Here is a 17,327-nt window from a genome sequence, read left to right on the forward strand (position 1 = left end):
AAAGCATACGTGGGTTCGGGTCCCACGTCCACCCTGTAAATTATGACCCAAAAGAGTCTGATTTTCTTTTTTTTTTATTAAACAGCAAATTCCAGCGTGGACCGGGAGCGAACAAGGAGAACACTAGTAAAGATATATCAAATGGAAACGTGCATCTTGTTTTATGTCTATAACAAAAAAAATATTTGAGTAACGATTTCAACTGTTTTTGTAGTTGTTGATGGCGGGTTTAGCGGTTTAAATTTTTAAATATTAAATTGATAAGGTGGAATGTGTTCTTGCTTTGAGTGTTAATGTGTTAGTAACTGGGATTGCGCCTCTATTACTGGAAGATTGCTTAGGAATGATACAGACTGGACAACTATGTGTTTTAGGAAATGTTTTATTATTGCACTGTGCTGTGACTAAAAACTTTTACTGATCACCTGTCCGGACCTTGAAGATGTGTTCACCAGGGAGGGATGCTGCTGTTAAAAGCAAATGCTTTTTCAACAGCAGGTCAGATGTGTTTATCCCGCTGCTTTTGTTGCCTCAGCACTCAATCTTTAATGCCGACCTTGATATGTGCACTGCTCACCTTGGAGTGCCCCGTGTGTGTCTGTGCCGGTGACTGATCTGCGTCGTGTCTCTCAGCCTCTCTGATGTGCTCTGGATTGACACCTTTGAATGCAGCAGAGCAAATTCAGATCTACCACAGTGGCTTTGTTATCACCTTATTCCAGCGTTTCTCAACCTTTAAGTATTTGCAACCAGAGTTTTCCAGTTTTAATGCCCCCAACATTTTTGAAATGTAGTGCATATTTGATTATACCTACTTAACTTTTATCGACATTTATCTAACTCTATACAGTATTTATTGTTCTATTATCAGAATGTAGTTTAAGTTAATTTGTTTTGGTTCCAACAGATGTTTTCTTTTTTCACATCTTCGCGCCCCCCTTTGTTACTTCGCGCCCACAGGTTGAGAACCACTGCCTTATTCAATGGAGGGGTTCATGGATGTCAAATGGCAATGAATAGAAATGCATTAATGTAAATATGTGAGCTGCCATCCGCAATTAGACATCGCATTTTGATGGTGATTTTGGTGATTCCCGAACAGATCTCTTATGCGATCCTTCCACAGTATCTCTCAAAATTATTTAGTTCAAATTGGTTATAAAGATTTCAATTCTGATCTGATGAGTCTTTAAGTGGGATCGAACTCGGGCTAGCACTACGTTCTTGAAAAGCAACCACCTTAGTTAATTGTGCCATTGACGTCATTTCGTTGTAGCTAATTCATGTAGGGGCTGTGGTGGCTTGGCGCCCTGCCCGGGATTGGTTCCTGCCTTGCGCCCTGTGTTGGCTGGGATTGGCTCCAGCAGACCCCCGTGACCCTGTGCTCGGCTTGAACGGGTTGGAAAATGGATGGATGGATGGTAATGTAGGTGCGGAGCCGAATCCGAACACGGTATTCAGATAAGCACAGATAATGGATTTTTACGAATATTTATTTCGTAAGAATGTTTTGCCATGAAGTCAAATCTGCGCTGTCCGTGCTGAAGTTGCACCCCCGCCGTCACGAGCACGCGGTGAAGCTCCGCCCAGTGTTATTGTATTTTATTCAAGAAAACAAATGGCCTAATAAAAGGCACGCGAAATCGAAAAAGTAAAATCGTGGCTCATTTCTTCTCACTCCTTAAAAATACAAAATGAACTGAACATGAACTACAGTTCAAAAGTGTAATGGAAAACGCTGAACGTGAATTTCTTTCTTTTAATCCGTGTGAACTGAACTTTGAGCCCGACGGCGGCGTATTTTCTGAAATGGCGCCACTCGAGACTGAAATCTGGCACTAACAGTCCAGGCCGAGGTGAAGCAGTGAGGGGTCATCATGGACTCCAATCTCACATTCACCTTCCATTTAAGGAACATTGCAGAGGTTTAAACAGGGGTCCCCAACTCTGGTCCTAGGGGGACCGCAGTGGCTGCAGGTTTTCATTCCAGCCCTTTTATTAATTGGTGACCTGTTTTTGCTGCTAATTAACTGCTTTTGAATTCATTTTAAATTGACTTGCTCCTGAAGACTCGGACCCCTTCATTGTTTCCTCTTCCTTAATTAGCAGCCAAACAATTATGAAATAAAAAATGAGCCAAAACAACGGGTGTGCCTCGTACAATAGCTGATCATAAAATGTCTTGTGGTCATCTTTCTTTAACAGTGCTGCTGGTAGAAAAGAGAACATTTCGTAAATGTCTGCTATTGCACAATGAGAGCAGCAACAAGCCGTGGAATTAAAGGACGAGTTTAATTAACGACAAGAGTTGGCGCCTGATTAAGCAACTGGTTGGAGTTTGAGGCCCTGACTTAGTTGGTCTTCTGTTGGCTCCCTCGCTTCACATTTCGTTTCTGTTTGGGTGCCGTTTAAGGAAAGAAACGAAGCAACTCAGAGGAACAAATCTTAAACGAGTCAATTAAAATGAATTTAAAAAGTTAATTAGCAGAAAAAAGGGAAAAGGGTTAGAATGAAAACCTGCAGCCACGGTGGTCCTCCAGGACCGGAATTGGGGACCCCCTGGGTTAAAACGGTGCAAGATGCTCAGAGTTTTGTTTTTAGTCGACCCGATTACTGCAATGCACTCCTAACGGGACTACCTGAGGACGATACCAGAATCTCAACTTGAAACAAAGTCTGAGCACATCACACCAGTGGTAGCGTCACTGCACTGGTCACCCGTGTCTTTTAGAATCAACTTTAAACAAACTGCTAATGGTGTGTAAAGCCTTCAATAATCTGCTCCTTCCTATAATTGTGAAGGCCCGTCTCCCTACAGTGCAAGTCGTAGCCTCCGACCTTCTAATGATCTTCTCTTCAAGCCAAACTTAACAGTAGTGGCGAGGCGGCCATCAGCGGTTACCCTTCGCGACATGTCAACATCATTTATTTCTATTGCACATTTTCATACAAATAATGTCGCTCAAAGTGCTTGAATATCAGGTTACAAGTGTGGACTTTTTAATTTTTTTTGTTTCATTCAAACTCCTAAAGACACACTTTTTAAATTTGGCCTCTTCCTAACTACAACTTAGTTTTACGTTTAATATACTAGATCTGCATCGTATACGCAGATGTACACACACTAGCATTATACTGGAGCCCAGTGAGACCGACGATACACCCTCCTGCTTTTTGTTTTTACAGGACACAACCCAAAATGGGGAAAAAGACCCGTCCAGTCTCATTGTGTCCCCAAACCTGAACGCTGTTGACATCCGCCATCATCGGCTGCAAATCGCTGCCCTTCTCCACTTTCACTGTGGGCCATCAGACAGACGGCTCTCTCTTCAGTTTGGCCCTCCTTCCTTGTAAGCTCCATGATTTGTTATTGTATTTCACGGATGGTCGTCTCTTACACACACACACAAACCCACTGGACTGAGTGGCCGGTGAGGTGGACGAGTCGGCAGGTTTGTAGGACTCGCTCCTCTGACCGCCTCCAACTCCCTAAGGTTACATAAGTGAAATGTGTGACCGGGAACTGCTGGAAAAGTCGTGTAAAGTGATGCGGCCTTCTTGTCCCCTAACAGTCTGCATTAAGTGTGGTTCCTGATCTGAAGTGTTGCCCGATAATCATAATTTTTTTTTTATTATTACTAGGGGGCTTCACCCTCTGCTCGCTTTGCTTGCCAACACCCCCTGCCTGCGCTACGCACCAGCAAATTCGCATCTCTGCCACTCACGTATGTAGAGTTCACTTTCACCAAACAACAAATCTCTTAACTCTCGTGGATAGACCTCTTCATCGGGAAGAAACACTACTTTTTTACTTTTTTTTTTTTTCCCCTCTAATGACAACATGAATTAGACAATCTACAAGTTTCCAACTTAAAGTTTAAATCTGAACAATATATTCGATCTCTTTTCGCTGTTCTGTTATTTCACCGAGTAATAATTTCCGTTTGTTAGCCAATGCGATCTTTACTATCATTTTTTTGAGACTTTCGAATTTTCGTACTTCCATTATCTCTAACCTGCTCCCCATGTGTATCGCACCAACGGTTTTGAATTCTTTATGACGTTCTACTCTTTGTCTTTTATTTCCATTGTTAAGTCTCTTGGCACAAAGTCTCGTCTTGCAGGATGTGAAAGTGTCTCTCTGAGAAGGTCGCGTCTCGTCTCCTTCCAAGACTTCTTATTTAGAATTTCGTTTCAGGTACCTGCAATAATCCCTGACCAGCTCTTCTTTATGGTATCCGCTTGGCCATTTCTCCATTCAAATCTTTACGCTGAAAAACCACCAACATCAAAATAACTCACATCCAAGTATTCTGTTAAAACATTTATTTTTTTTTTTAATCAGTAGGCTGTAGTGTGAAATTATAATTTTTTGTCATGTTTACTAAAAAAAATAGAATCTATGTGACACTAAAATACCCACATTTTATACAGAGTACCAAAATATGTCCTTGTTGAGTACTAAAAGGGTATAGCAGCCACCCAAAAGCCCAAGTAAAAATGAATCAATTTGTTTACATATATTAAAAAATTATCTAAAACGCTCTTATTAAAAAGATACATTCCTAAATTGTATTTCCATTGTGAAAAAAAAAAAAAACGGATCACACCCAATTCAAAAATCGGTAAAGTAAAAGACGGGCTGCGTAACGCAGTGAGGACGGACAGACGGTGGGCACACGCTGGCAGGCCACACGCAGTCTTGTTTTGTTAAAGTCCTCCTTTCGCAATTCAAGAGAAATTGTGCAAAATATACTTTTTTTTTTTTTTTTTAATGCAACCCGGGTTCAGGTACGGGGGTAGGATGTCGGGGTATCGCGGACGTTTGGTGAGGCACTGAGGCTGGCGTGCGGGTCGCTCTGAGGGGCTCCTGCTGTGTGGGATCAGAGAAAGCAAAGGGCCTCCTTCAGGGCAGCGTTCAGTAGTGTTATGGCATCAGAAAGCTGGCAGCCAAGGCGTCGGTTACTCTGCAGGGGAGAGAGGAAAAGAAAAAAGTGAAAGTCAAACACCAAGTAAGCGACTTCATGAAAATCTCACAAAAAACAAAACGCAGCCCAGCTCTGCTCCATGCAAAGACAAAGCCATTGGGTACTCGGGGAACGTTTGAGTCCGTCAGGCATACTCGGATATGGGGATGGATATCTGAGGAGTAAACTGCAAGACAAGGATTACATTTTTATATTACGCACATTAAAGAGCCATCAACAACAAATCAAATTAATAACATATTGAACAATTATTATGAAAGGAACGTTGAATAAATTGGACTCTGCAGCTGCGTGAATTAAAAAGGTAAGTTACCCCTTCTGGTTAGCAGAAAAAGCTCAAAAGTTAATAGAAGTCTGTTTTATACTGAATAATTGTGCAAAATTTGGTTGACCAAAGTTATCATGTTTATACATATATATATATAATATTTTCATTACGCTCTAACTTATTAAGTTTATTACATAGAAGATCACCCAAAAAATCCCGGACCATCGAGAAGTGCGAGATCAGATGACATGAAGAATCGTCTTTGCGCCAAACTGGAATCATCCCCGCATAAATCAAAGTCATCCAGACGATCTGGATCTGGATTATTAGATCTGGACCCCCTGTATATGTATGTATGTATGTATGTATATATATATATATATATATATATATATATATATATATATATATATATATATATACACACACACACACGACAGGCGCGCTGTGCCTTTAATTCTCAGCTCCTATCAAAGTCCCGGCACGCTTCACGTCTTCATCTCACACTTGGCAGGCTTTGCCTCACCTCCATTGGCCATCATTTTCACATTTCCAGACGGTCTTGTTGTGTTCTTTTCTGTTCGACTCCTGTTTACAAAAAGAAAAGAAATGAAGCTCGTCAGCCCTGCTCGGGGTCTCAACAAGGAAGAAGATTTACAGACGCTCGACGCTCTTTAAGTCATTTTACCGAGTCGAGTCGCCTTCACTTACAGTGGACTCGATGCACATTCAGACCCCTTCACCTTCTGCACACTTCTTTTCATGTTGTAGGTTTAATTTTAAATTCAGTATCCCAATATTAAACTCAATAACCCATAATGACAAAGAGAGAACATGTGGCCAGAAAGGCCTGCGACTTAACATTAGAAATCAAAGACTGAAATCTCTTCATTTCTCTTCTGCTGTGGCCCTCCATATTGTGGTCAGGTGCCTTCAGTGGTCCTTGAGATGTGTTTACAACTTGGGGTCCACCTGTGGTCAACTCCATCAATAGGATAGCATTTAGATGGGCACATCACTGTCTATAGGGGGTACCAAGCCATGTGGCTGGAGGAATTGTCAGCAGAGCTTAGAGGCAGGATGGTGTCAAGGCACAGATCTTGGGAAGGCAACAAAACATTTCTACAGCACTGAAGGTTCACAAGTGCACAGCAGCCTCCATACATCTTAAATGGAGTAAATTTGGAACAACCACGACTTCCCTCATGCTGTCCAAATTGAGCAGTTATGAGGGGAGAAGGGTCTTGGTAAGAGAGGTGACCAAGAATCCAACGAGCACTCTAGCCGAGCTCTGGAGAAACTCTCAGTGGAGATGGCAGAAACTTCCAGAAGGACAGCCATCACTGTTAACACTCTGGGCTTGATGACAGTGGCCAGTCAGAAGCCTCTCCCCAGAGAGTTTGCAAAAAGTCACCTGAAAGATCCTCCAACATTGAAACAGGAGTCTCTGGTCTGATGAAACCAGGATTAGCGTCATGTCTGGAGGAAGCCAGCCTGAACAACTCCAGTCCAACAGTGAAGTATGGCGGTGTGTGCATCAGGGACTGAGGGACTAGTCAGGGGGGTCAAGGGAGAGCTGAACAGAGAAAACCTCCTCCGTGCGCTCTGGACCTCCAACTGTCACCTTCAAATAGGGACCACTCTGTAAATGTCCTTGAGCTGCCCAGACTTGACCCCAACTGAACATCTGTAAAGAGACTGAAAATAATCGTCCACTGAGGGTCTCCATCGGAGGCTGTGCAGAGAGGAGCAGCAGAAAGCCCCCCAAATCCAGATGCGTCAGGCTTATCACGTCACACCCAAGACGACTCGAGCCTGGAGTGGCTTTGACGAAGTCTGGAGGAAAGGGTTTGGACACTTGTGTGAGATTTGTAGCTTTTTATTTTTTAATAAAATTTGCAAAAATTCCTAAACTCTTTTTTTCACTTGGACATTCTGGGGTATTGAGTGTTGATCGATTTGGGGGACAAAAAAAACATTTTAAATGATTTTAGCTGAAGGCTGCAACATAAAGTGTGAACAAAGTGAAGGGGTCTGCGGTCCTTCTGAGGGCACAGTCTGTGCATATAAACGGGGGTCTTTTATTATTATGGCTACCTACAGGGCTCAGACTCGTTCTGTATGTGCATTTAAAGTTTTGAGATTCTAAAAAGCGATACTCACCTTCGGTCCCCCTCCAAAGACGTCTGGATTTCCATCAGTACTGCTGTAATACAAAAAGATTAACTTCATGAAGTCCTCCTGAGAACTACGGAGCACACGGCAATGGTAACGCTAACCTGCCTTCGCTTTATGCCAGCTGGTCAGCTTTCGAGGGCATCGCCGGTGCCTCCCCATCTGTCATCAGGTGTTTCCCCACAGCAGAAACTTTTATTTTCAGTAACCAATGAGTTCCTGGACATTGTAGGCCCCTGGCCTGCTTGTGGTCTCAGGCCAATTTTGTGTGTTGCTTTCCCATTGCATCCCAACAGGCACTGGGACCTTAATGTAAAAAAGATGTGAAGTGAGGGCATGTTGACATCAAAGCAAGAAGTGGGAAGGGGGTCCTCAACTCCCAAACATGGCTGGCTTCACACCACAGCACTCTCTACGACTTCCTCCCTAATGCGCCGTGCCCAAAGCAATAAATGGGGTGGGGGGGTTTGGGAGGTTGGGAGAATGGTTGGCGGGTGGTCCCCACTTCCTGTGTATGATGTGGCGCACCAGGTAGGTGGCTATGAAGAGTGATGTGGTGTGAAATGTGGCACGATTAGGAGTTTACAGGGGACCCCTGCACCTCGTTACTCCAAAGTGATCCCATCCTCATGGGGCTTCAATGCGGTGCCTGGCACAGAGCACCAAGGAGGAGGCTACAGAGAGTGACGCAGCCCGCCATCTTTACCAACGGCTCTCCAAAGGCCAAACTTAACAAATATGTAAAATGGTACCAGTTCATCCCTTGTGCCCCAGCCATGACAGTTCCTGGTTGAACGACAAGCACACACCCTGGAGTAGGAGCTAAAAAAAAAAAATACCAGGAACTGCAAGTGGCCCGAGTTTCTACAGGGTGGTCCAGATCTAATAATGCAGATCCAGATCGTCTGGATGACTGATTTATGCGGTGACGATTCCAGTTTGGCGCAAAGACGATTCTTCATGTCGTCAGTTCGCACACTTCGATGGTCCAGGATATTTTGGGTGATTTTCTATGTAATAAACTTAAGTTATAACGTAATGAAAATTGCATGATTAGATCTGGACCACCCTGTACACTGGGAATGTGACAAAAGTTCAAAAGTTTCTAAAAAGTCTGTGGTTACTGAAAAAAGTCCCTGTGGTGGGAAAGCGCCTGCAGAGTAACACCGTGTTGCTCTTTTTGAGAAGGGAATTCCTTATTCTGTAGCTCTACCTTTAGCACATCCAGCTTTTGATTGTAATTTAGAAATGTGTGGCTCAAAACAAAAAAACTGCAAACCGACCACATCGGGTCTCAAGCAAGCGGCCGAGTCCTCATTGCTAGTTTGTTTGTTTAACTCCGTATTTGTCTGTCCTTTCAATTTCTTGTCCGCTAAACTGTTGCAACCGACGACAAGAAGAACAAGAAGAAGAAGAAGTGGGAGGCCAGTAGTGTTAGAGTTGGTCACTCGGGAGGGCAAGCAAAACAAACAAGTTCACTCTGCTCAAAGCCAGGACCCAAGGACAACTCTACAGGGGTAACGGGAGTCGGACGGAGCCTCGGCAGGGTCTACAGACGCGAGGTGAGCTTGTAGTGCAGCAGGCGCGTGCGTTACTTACCTTCATCATTGAGTAAGGCGTGCTCCATCACACCGGGAGACGTCTCTGCTGCGGGGGAAAAAAAAAAAAAAAAAAAACAAAAAACACCTTACTGTGGTGTGGTATCCCTAACAAGGCCATAGCAGCACACCAATTATTAGATTGAGCGAGTTAAAAATGAAGCACATAGCATTTCATATGGAGAGAGAAAGAGACAAATATTCAGATATATGACAAGTCAGCAGATGTGCATAGAAATATTAGCTTCTTAAGTGTGAGCATATTAAACTAAGACTAATAGACAACAGAGTTCATCTGACCAACGGGTCATCGACGTGACTGCTTTGTCATACACTGTGGAATTCTGCAGGCCTGGGCCAGGTGGCCGTTAGTCGGGCAGACTTGGATTTTTCACAGAGAAGGGGGCTTCACTCGCCAAGCCCCCAGCCTGCGCTATGCGCCAGCCACTTAAGTGGATTTCACTTTAACCAAACAACAAATCTTTTAATTCTCGTGGTAGGCCTCTTCATTGGGAAGAAACACGACTTCTCCCTGATGGCAACAATTAGACGATCTACAAGTCTCTGACTTAAAGTTTAAATCCAAACAATGTCTACATACTTCTGTCATATCACCCATGTCCATATATTTGATTTCTTTTCGCTGCTCCGTTATTTCACCGAGTAATAACTTCCGTTTGTTAGCACTAATGTGATCTTTACTACCAGTTTTCTGACACTTTTGAATTTTAATACGTTCATAATCTCTAACCTGCTCTGTATGTGTATCGCAACAACGTTTTTGAACCTCTTTACGACGTTCTACTTTGTTTTCTACTCTTTGTCTTTTATTTCCGACCCCGCTTGGAACGGTCTCCGACAATAGCATTCACACGAATGAGAAGTGAGTGGACTGTGGGCGTGGTTGTCAATGTTTGACAGGAGGGTGGGACTTGTCAAAATCTCTTGGCAAAAAGTCTCATCTCGCGGGACCTGAAATGATCTCCGAGAAAGTCTCGTCCCAGGATTTCCTTTTATAATAGAGAGATGCAGATTGAATGGTGAGAGTCTGTAAACTGCCATCTTCACGTCTCTCCACAGATGTTTTGTTGGGTTGAAGTCTGACCCACTCGAGGTCGCTCAAGAGGTTTGTCCAGAAGCCACTCCCAGTGGCACCTTGACTGTATGCTGCAGGTCATTGTAACGTCCGCCCCAGTCTGAGGTGGCATGCACTCTGCAGCGTTGATTAATTCAAAATCCTTCCCTCAGTTCTGACTAGTCTCCCTGTCCCAGCACCCCCATGGCATGATGCTCATGCTGCCAGTGCCACGCTTCACTGTAAGGATGGGATTAGGCAGGTGATGAGCAGTGCCTGGTCTTCGCCAGTCGTAGCGCTTCTTCACAAAGTGAACAATTTGTGTCCTGCCACTCTGTGCTCTCAGACTCCAGGTGGGCTGTCATACGTCTTTTACTCAAAGGTGGCTTCCCCTCCAGCCACTTTACCATAAACGCCTGATTGATGGAATGCTGCCACCATGGTTGTCCTTCCGACAGGTTTTGCCATCTTCTAAAGCTCTGTTAGAGTGACCACTGGGCTCTTGGTTGCCTCCCTGGTCCTTCTTCCCAAAATGCAGCTGCTAGGCTTTTAACTCAATCAAGCCGGAGGGCTCACATTACTCCCCCATTTTGTATGCATTGCACTGGCTTCCGGTTTATTACAGAATTCATTTTAAAATTTTGAAGCTAAGTTATATTAGTGCCATACAGCCTGCCGGGCACTTGGGTGTGGGCAGCAATGCCCCTTAGTCATCCCTCGTACCCGACTTAAGCTACATAGGGTCTGTAAGTTTCAGTCCGCTGCTCCAAGGCTTTGGCATGGCCTTCAGTTGGCACTGCGCACGGCCGAGTCACGTTGACTCTTTTAGTAAGCAACTGAAGACATTTTTGGAGTCGTCTCTGCTTGGAGTTTTTGTTTATTTTTAGATTTCATTTTTTCTTTTTATTTCTCTTGTTTTGTTATGTTTGGATGGAACTTGTATGTGTTTTTTGTTGTACAGAGCGTTGTGATGTCACATCTGTGAAAGGCGCTTTATAAATTTTGCTTACTGGGTTACTCAGTTTGGCTGGACAGCCAACTCTAAGAGGAGGCCTGGTGCTTTCAGGTGTCTTCCATTTCACAATTCTTGTGCCTACTGTGCACTCAAAGCTTTAGAAATAGTTTTATCCCTTGCCCTCGTCTCATTTAACGTCATGCAGTCAGAGGTTTGTCTCAGTTTATAATATTTGACCTCTCTATGCATACACACTCGCAGTAATAACATCAACGCAATCTGAACTCTGATGGCTCCTTCTACGAGACGACAAACCAATGAGGCTGCTCAATGTTTTAATGAGTGTCGCGAAGTGCTGTGGCACGTGCGTTTGTTATTAGGAATTGTCGTGACAGTACGCTACGGCACATGTGGACCCTCGTGTCAGAAATCGCGCGCCTCCAGAAGTTTGTACGTGCAAAGTCCTGTGCGTTAAAAGCATGCGCTACCCGCACCTACACAGTCCAGAAATCACCAAACGTGTGTAAATTCATAGCAAGAAATGGCACAACTGGAAATCTCTGTAAGATTGATATGTAAAGGCGAAGGAAAAACTTTAGGGGGATTCTGCAACCGTGCAGTGACACACGCTGAACGCCTGAACAACAAAACGCAGCAGCGTGAGCGTCGTGTGCGCGCGACCGTCGTGTCGAGCGTCTTCAAACTTTAAAGACGATGGGCTTTATGGCAGTCTGTTCGTAGGTATGAGTTGTCTTTAACACGGGGACGGCCTGTACTTTATCAACTCAGCTAAAATACAACCGTGCATACAATTTATATCCAATTTTAATGTTGCTCCATATTTAAAAAGTGCCTATTAAAATCTTCAGACAAGATTTTTTTTTTTTTTTTAAATGTATTTTTAACCGTCACCTTGAAGGCCAGGTAGGTGGAATGTTTTGGAATTTTCTGGATAGTAGGAGGGCAAGTGTGTGCTGGGTGACTGAAAAAAAAAATAAAGTTTCCAAGCACTGAGCCTAACAGCATGGAGGAATCTGGTAATCCTGGCCTGGAGAATCGGGTCATTCTAGGACAAGACTGGGCTCCGTTTCCAGTGTCTTTAGAGCGCTGCTGCTTGTGGTCGTCCACGAGGAGAGTAAACCACCAGCAGAACTGAAACATCACTCGGGTTATGTGCCTTTCTTCCCCAAACTGCTAGTTGTGTGTTTAACTGTATGCTGTTGACCGGCCTCAAATCACAATCCAAAGACGCACGCACACACACCATATTGTACAGGGTGCCTTCAAATACACAAGCCTGGGAAACAAAGCTGAAAACCTACCGTCCTCTGTAGTTCTGTTACTGTGCAGTCGGGATTCCCTGAAAGAGACATTACAATCATTACTGACTGCTTTGCTAATAAATACAGTACAGTAATAATTATTATCATTCTTCCTTACATTTTATATAGCACCTTTTCTCACTACTCCTAGTGCTTTACACAGTGGGTTGGGTGCCACTTTGACCATCACTAATGTGCAGCACCCACCTGGATGATGCGATGCCAGCCATTATTACACTAACACACCTTGGCTTTTAGGTTAGGGACAGGGGATGACTAGGGGCCTGGAATGACTAAGCCGTGGTGGGCAATTTAGCCTGGACATTGGGATACACCCTACTCTTTACAAAGGATGCCCAGGGAGAGTCCGCACTGTGTTACCACCACTGCATTGGGATCCACACGCAGATCACAGGGTAAAGCGCCCCCTGCTGGCCTCACCAACCCCTCTTCCAGCAGCAACCCAAGCTTTTCCAAGCACTGGCCAGGCCAGGCAAGGCTTGGCTTCAGGTGGCTGACTTGTTCTGAGCTGCTAGAACTGACTTTTTTTCATAATTTTGCCATTAAATTCAGTAGCAGAATAATGCGAGTGTCCAGATGGAGAGATTACACAGCGTATATTGCACCGAGCGCCACTCGTCAGGTCCGCACAATTACCTTGTGTCATCAGGAGATTCTTCAGCAGCAGTTCTCCTCCTCAAAGACCTTTCAGCAGCAGAACGAGGAATTTCCACTAAGCAACGCGGCTCCACCAACCATCGGGCTGACAAGGAGAAACGCTCAAACTCCGAGGGGGAGATCAGGTAAAACCCTACAAAGATAACAATTGTTCGTTTTCATTTCTAATCGTTATTTAGCTGTGAGCTCCTTATGTGACAACACTGAAGAGCTCCATAAATTGTTAAAGTTGCGTCAGACCCAGTATTGACTGGAAAGGTGGTTTGGTTTGTTTTGTCCCATCATGTAGTAACATCCTTTTGTGATGATTTATTAAATGATGTTGTACACCAGCTGCTATCTTGTGCCACTGTCACCACCCCATATTGTGCTTTTGTAACCCTTAATGTTTTACAACTTTGACTGTTAATTCCAACAGCTACTTAAAAGGAGTGAATGAATTAGTTGTGGTAGCAAAGAGAAACGTTACACAAATTTGCCAAACCGAGATTCAACTTTTTAGACTAGAGAAGAAAAAACAACATGAGATGCAGTGGCTTTGACAGAGCTGTTATTTTTAGTTTGTGTAATACAGAAGTTACTGAAGCAATTCAAGTCTGTTGTATTAATGTGCCAGTGCAGAGTTGGTTTTTTTAGGATTATGGTTTTCTCTTTTCACTAAAGTCACAGAAGCTTTCATCAAGGAGGCTTGCAGGAGATGCAGAGAGCTTAAGGCAGGCCAAGTTCACGTAGTTAATACAAATGAATGAATGAATCCAAGCAAAACTAGAAACCTGAAGATGGAGATAACCAGTAGGGGGTACAACTAGCAAAGAAGATGATGTGCACTTAAACAAAGAGCCAGTTGTCGTGATGTAGAAGAGAAACGTGACAGGCAGGTGCCTACGCAGTGCCTTTACAAAGGAATCGCTCCCTTAGTGTTGTACAGCAAAAAAATGTGAAAACATCCAACTCACAGTGGATTGAATTTGGCTGTTTTGACTCCGAACAACAGGGGGGGAAAAAAAACACTCTTTAATGTCAACACCTCTGCAAAGTGGTCTAAATTGATTTAAAAATATAAAACACAAAAGATTATTAAGTACTAGCCATGTGTGCCCAACTACGTTGCGCATGTTAAAGTTGTCTGTGAAGGGCTCCCTGTTTAAACGCGGCTGCCAGTCGTGAACTGGGCCCTTTGTCGCACAGCATTATGATTTTTTATAAGGGAAACAAAATTACAAAAGAAAACCCTTGGACATTGATTTGATAAGAACGGCCTACTCGACATTACTGTCCAAATCGTAATTATGTGGTGGTGTAGGAGCATTTCTGCTTCTGTCCATTCACAGTCCGTCTCGTTTTCACAACGCTGTCGTTTCCTCTCACGATGTCTTCTCAACCTTTCTCCAATCTCGCAGGTTGCTTTGTGGCAATCCAAAGAGTAAGGCAATATACACGGAGCAATGGTTATAAAAGGGGGACACATGGGTATCCAGGCTCTTTTAAAGCATAAATAGAGATCACTTCACTGACATGTGAGCAAGCCACGGTACACCTGTGAGACACGCAGCACTTGCCGGATACAACGTAACAATAATAATTTCCAGAACATGCTGTTACGTTGTCATTCATTTTATCCACTGTCTGTCTTTCATTCATATGTTACGTAGACACGTACCTTTTATCTTCTGCAATCTCATTCTCTAACCAGGCCTCAGGAGCTAACCAGCGTAACACTGCCCACCACCCCTCTCGTTATTCCGGCACATTGTTGACATCCGTGAGTAACAACAACGTACTAAACTGGAAGGTGGTCTACGCATGCGTGGAATTCGCAGACAAACAAAGATCAAGATCTAAATGAAGATCTCTTTAGTTAATTTAAAGCACAACAATTTGTTTAGTTTGAATGTCTGTGTTTTGAGGTGTGACTGGCGTACTACAGTCTTCAGTAGTATAAGCCTGGAGGAGATTCTTAATGCAATGCCTATGTTTTAGTTGTCTCTCTACTGCCATCTAGTGCTTCTTCTGCTAATTCATTCGTGGACAAACAAAGATCAAGATCCAAATGAAGATTATATGTAGAGAATCTCCCCTTTCACTTTGCCCACCTAAATCATCACCGCTGCAGCCCATCGGTTTTAAATGCCACATAATCTGTTCAATGGAGATCACTTGTCTGAGGCTATCAGTTGATCCTTCACTGCAAGCAACACCATGAAGTCAGTGAGTGAACATCCAGCTAAGTCAGTCGTGAAGAAATGGGACGAGCGTGGCACAGCTGTAAATCGGCTACAGTAGGCCATCCACAAAATTTAAAAAGACGACATGTAAGGGCTCAGAGAACTCTAAAGGAGTCGCAAGCTATGCTGGCTGACACTGGGGTTACGGTGGACAGGTGCTTTAGCAGTCCCAGCTTTATGGGAGAGCAGCAAAGGAGGAAAAAAAAACAAAAACACACAGGACATCTCGGCACACGGGAGGCTCGGACGTCGGCTGCAAGAAGGTTCTGTGGACTCATGAGACCAAAACTGGGCCTTTTCACTATCAGACTGCAGGCCACCTAACGCTGCACTTTATCGTAAACACTCCATCCCCACCATGGAGCATGCTGGTGGCATTATCAGGCTGTGGGGATGCTTCTCTGCAGTAGGCCCAGGATAGGGCATGCGAGGAGAAAATGAATGCAGCAAAATATGAGGAAATCCTAGAGGAGAATCTGAAGGGGTCTGCAAGAAATCTGCACCTTGGGAGAAGACAAGAAGCCCAAACTACAGTGGATTGGCTTCAAAACAACCATGTGAATGTCCTGGAGTGGCCGACTCAGAGTGCAGATCTCACTCTGTGACTGGACTTGACAAAGGCTGTTCACTCAGGATCTCCACGACACCAAAGCACGGGGACAAATGGCAGAGTTGACGGAGACTCTGAGCACGCAGACTCAAGGCTGTGTCAACACCATACTGACTTTGAGGGGTGAACACTTAACATGCAGTTATTTTGGGTTTTATATTTGTAATTAATTTAGTCCACTGTGCAGAGATCGGGTATCACTTTGGCATTAAAGAGTCTTTTTCTGTTGCTCAGTGTCACAAAAGGCCAAATTAAATCCGTGATCTGTGATTCAATGGTGTGTAACAATAAAACGTCCAAGGGGTTGAACACTTTTTACAGGCCCTATAAATCTACTGAAAAGTGAAATCTGGCTTTATCCTCAGGACACATTATATCCTTATTATCATGTCTTCATCTGTTATACAAATTTAGATGTTGTATTTGTGATATACAAGTAAGCTGGACAAGGTGCTCACTTACAGGCCTCAGGAAGGCAGTGCACAGAAGTGCTTAGCGAGTTTAACAAGACGGTTGCCTACGCTTCATGTCATGTGGCATACGCGTCTAGTGTAGAGCTGCAGCATGCACTTGTGAGGCCACGTGAACTCTCCCGAGTGCAGTTCTGATCACCGCACGTCAGCCGACCAGACTTATTTCAGGGCTGCAGAATATGAATTCCCAGTAAAGACTGAAGGGCTGAATCTTCGGCAGCATAAGAAAACGGACGTGTTACAAGGGTTTAAAATTCGGAGCAAACTAAGTAGGGTACACCAGCTAACATGCTGGTCACAGGAAACGTTTGCATAAATGTTACCAAATATTTCTTGGGTGCAGGTAAATTTAAAAACTTTACAAAAATAGAATAATGCAAATGAGCATACTGGAGCGCTATCAATACTGAAACAAAGACACTTTGGGAACAATAGCAAATGAAAATGTCAAATTACACTGGACTTGAAGGGCCATCTCTTCACATCCGTTATGTCTTATTAAAAATTGTAATTTTACTGCAAACAGCATCCACTTCTTTCTTTCTTTGCCATCTGTCGGTCACCTCTACTCACAGCCTCCATTTTCAGTGAAACACTCACCTTGTCCGTATTTAGTGAACACACAAGAAGCGATTCCACTGACGTCCTCCTTGCGAATGCAGCTGTAGTGGACCTGGGGTTTGATGCCTGGCAGTGAGATGACATGTAAATCCCCCTGGTTGGTGAGTATGGCCAGGCCAGTCTCACTGTGGTCGGGCATCTTGCTGCTAATGAAGGTCGCTACAGAGACTTTACGAACACGGGAGCCCTCTGTTGCTGTCAGTTTTAGCTTCGTTTTTGAACTCACTTTGGGTAAAGTAAACATCTGTTCAGGTAAAGAATAGGATGAAGAGAGATTTGCTTTTTTTTAATCATCATCTTTAGAGACAGTAAAACCATTTAAAGAATCGATCATCCCTA

At 43.9% G+C, this 17,327-nt stretch overlaps 1 protein-coding gene across 3 annotated transcripts in view; it reads right to left on the reverse strand.

The window, feature by feature from the left end:
* Window positions 1-4,311: 4,311 nt before the first annotated feature.
* Window positions 4,312-17,327, reverse strand: part of llgl2 (LLGL scribble cell polarity complex component 2) — a 64,203-nt gene continuing 51,187 nt past the window's right edge. For 2 of the 3 annotated variants that reach the window (XM_039739615.1, XM_039739616.1), the window contains exons 20-26: window positions 16,968-17,232; window positions 13,039-13,192; window positions 12,382-12,419; window positions 9,031-9,078; window positions 7,420-7,462; window positions 5,783-5,844; window positions 4,312-4,967 (exon numbers count right to left, since the gene is read on the reverse strand). In XM_039739615.1, the coding sequence (XP_039595549.1) occupies window positions 4,963-4,967; window positions 5,783-5,844; window positions 7,420-7,462; window positions 9,031-9,078; window positions 12,382-12,419; window positions 13,039-13,192; window positions 16,968-17,232 (615 nt within the window). In that variant the 3' untranslated portion in view covers window positions 4,312-4,962. The remainder of the gene's footprint in view (window positions 4,968-5,782; window positions 5,845-7,419; window positions 7,463-9,030; window positions 9,079-12,381; window positions 12,420-13,038; window positions 13,193-16,967; window positions 17,233-17,327) is intronic. The other variant, XM_039739617.1, reaches the window with a different exon arrangement.

Source organism: Polypterus senegalus, chromosome 17 (genome assembly GCF_016835505.1).
Source record: "Polypterus senegalus isolate Bchr_013 chromosome 17, ASM1683550v1, whole genome shotgun sequence".
In the NCBI taxonomy this organism is placed as follows: Eukaryota; Metazoa; Chordata; class Cladistia; order Polypteriformes; family Polypteridae; genus Polypterus; species Polypterus senegalus.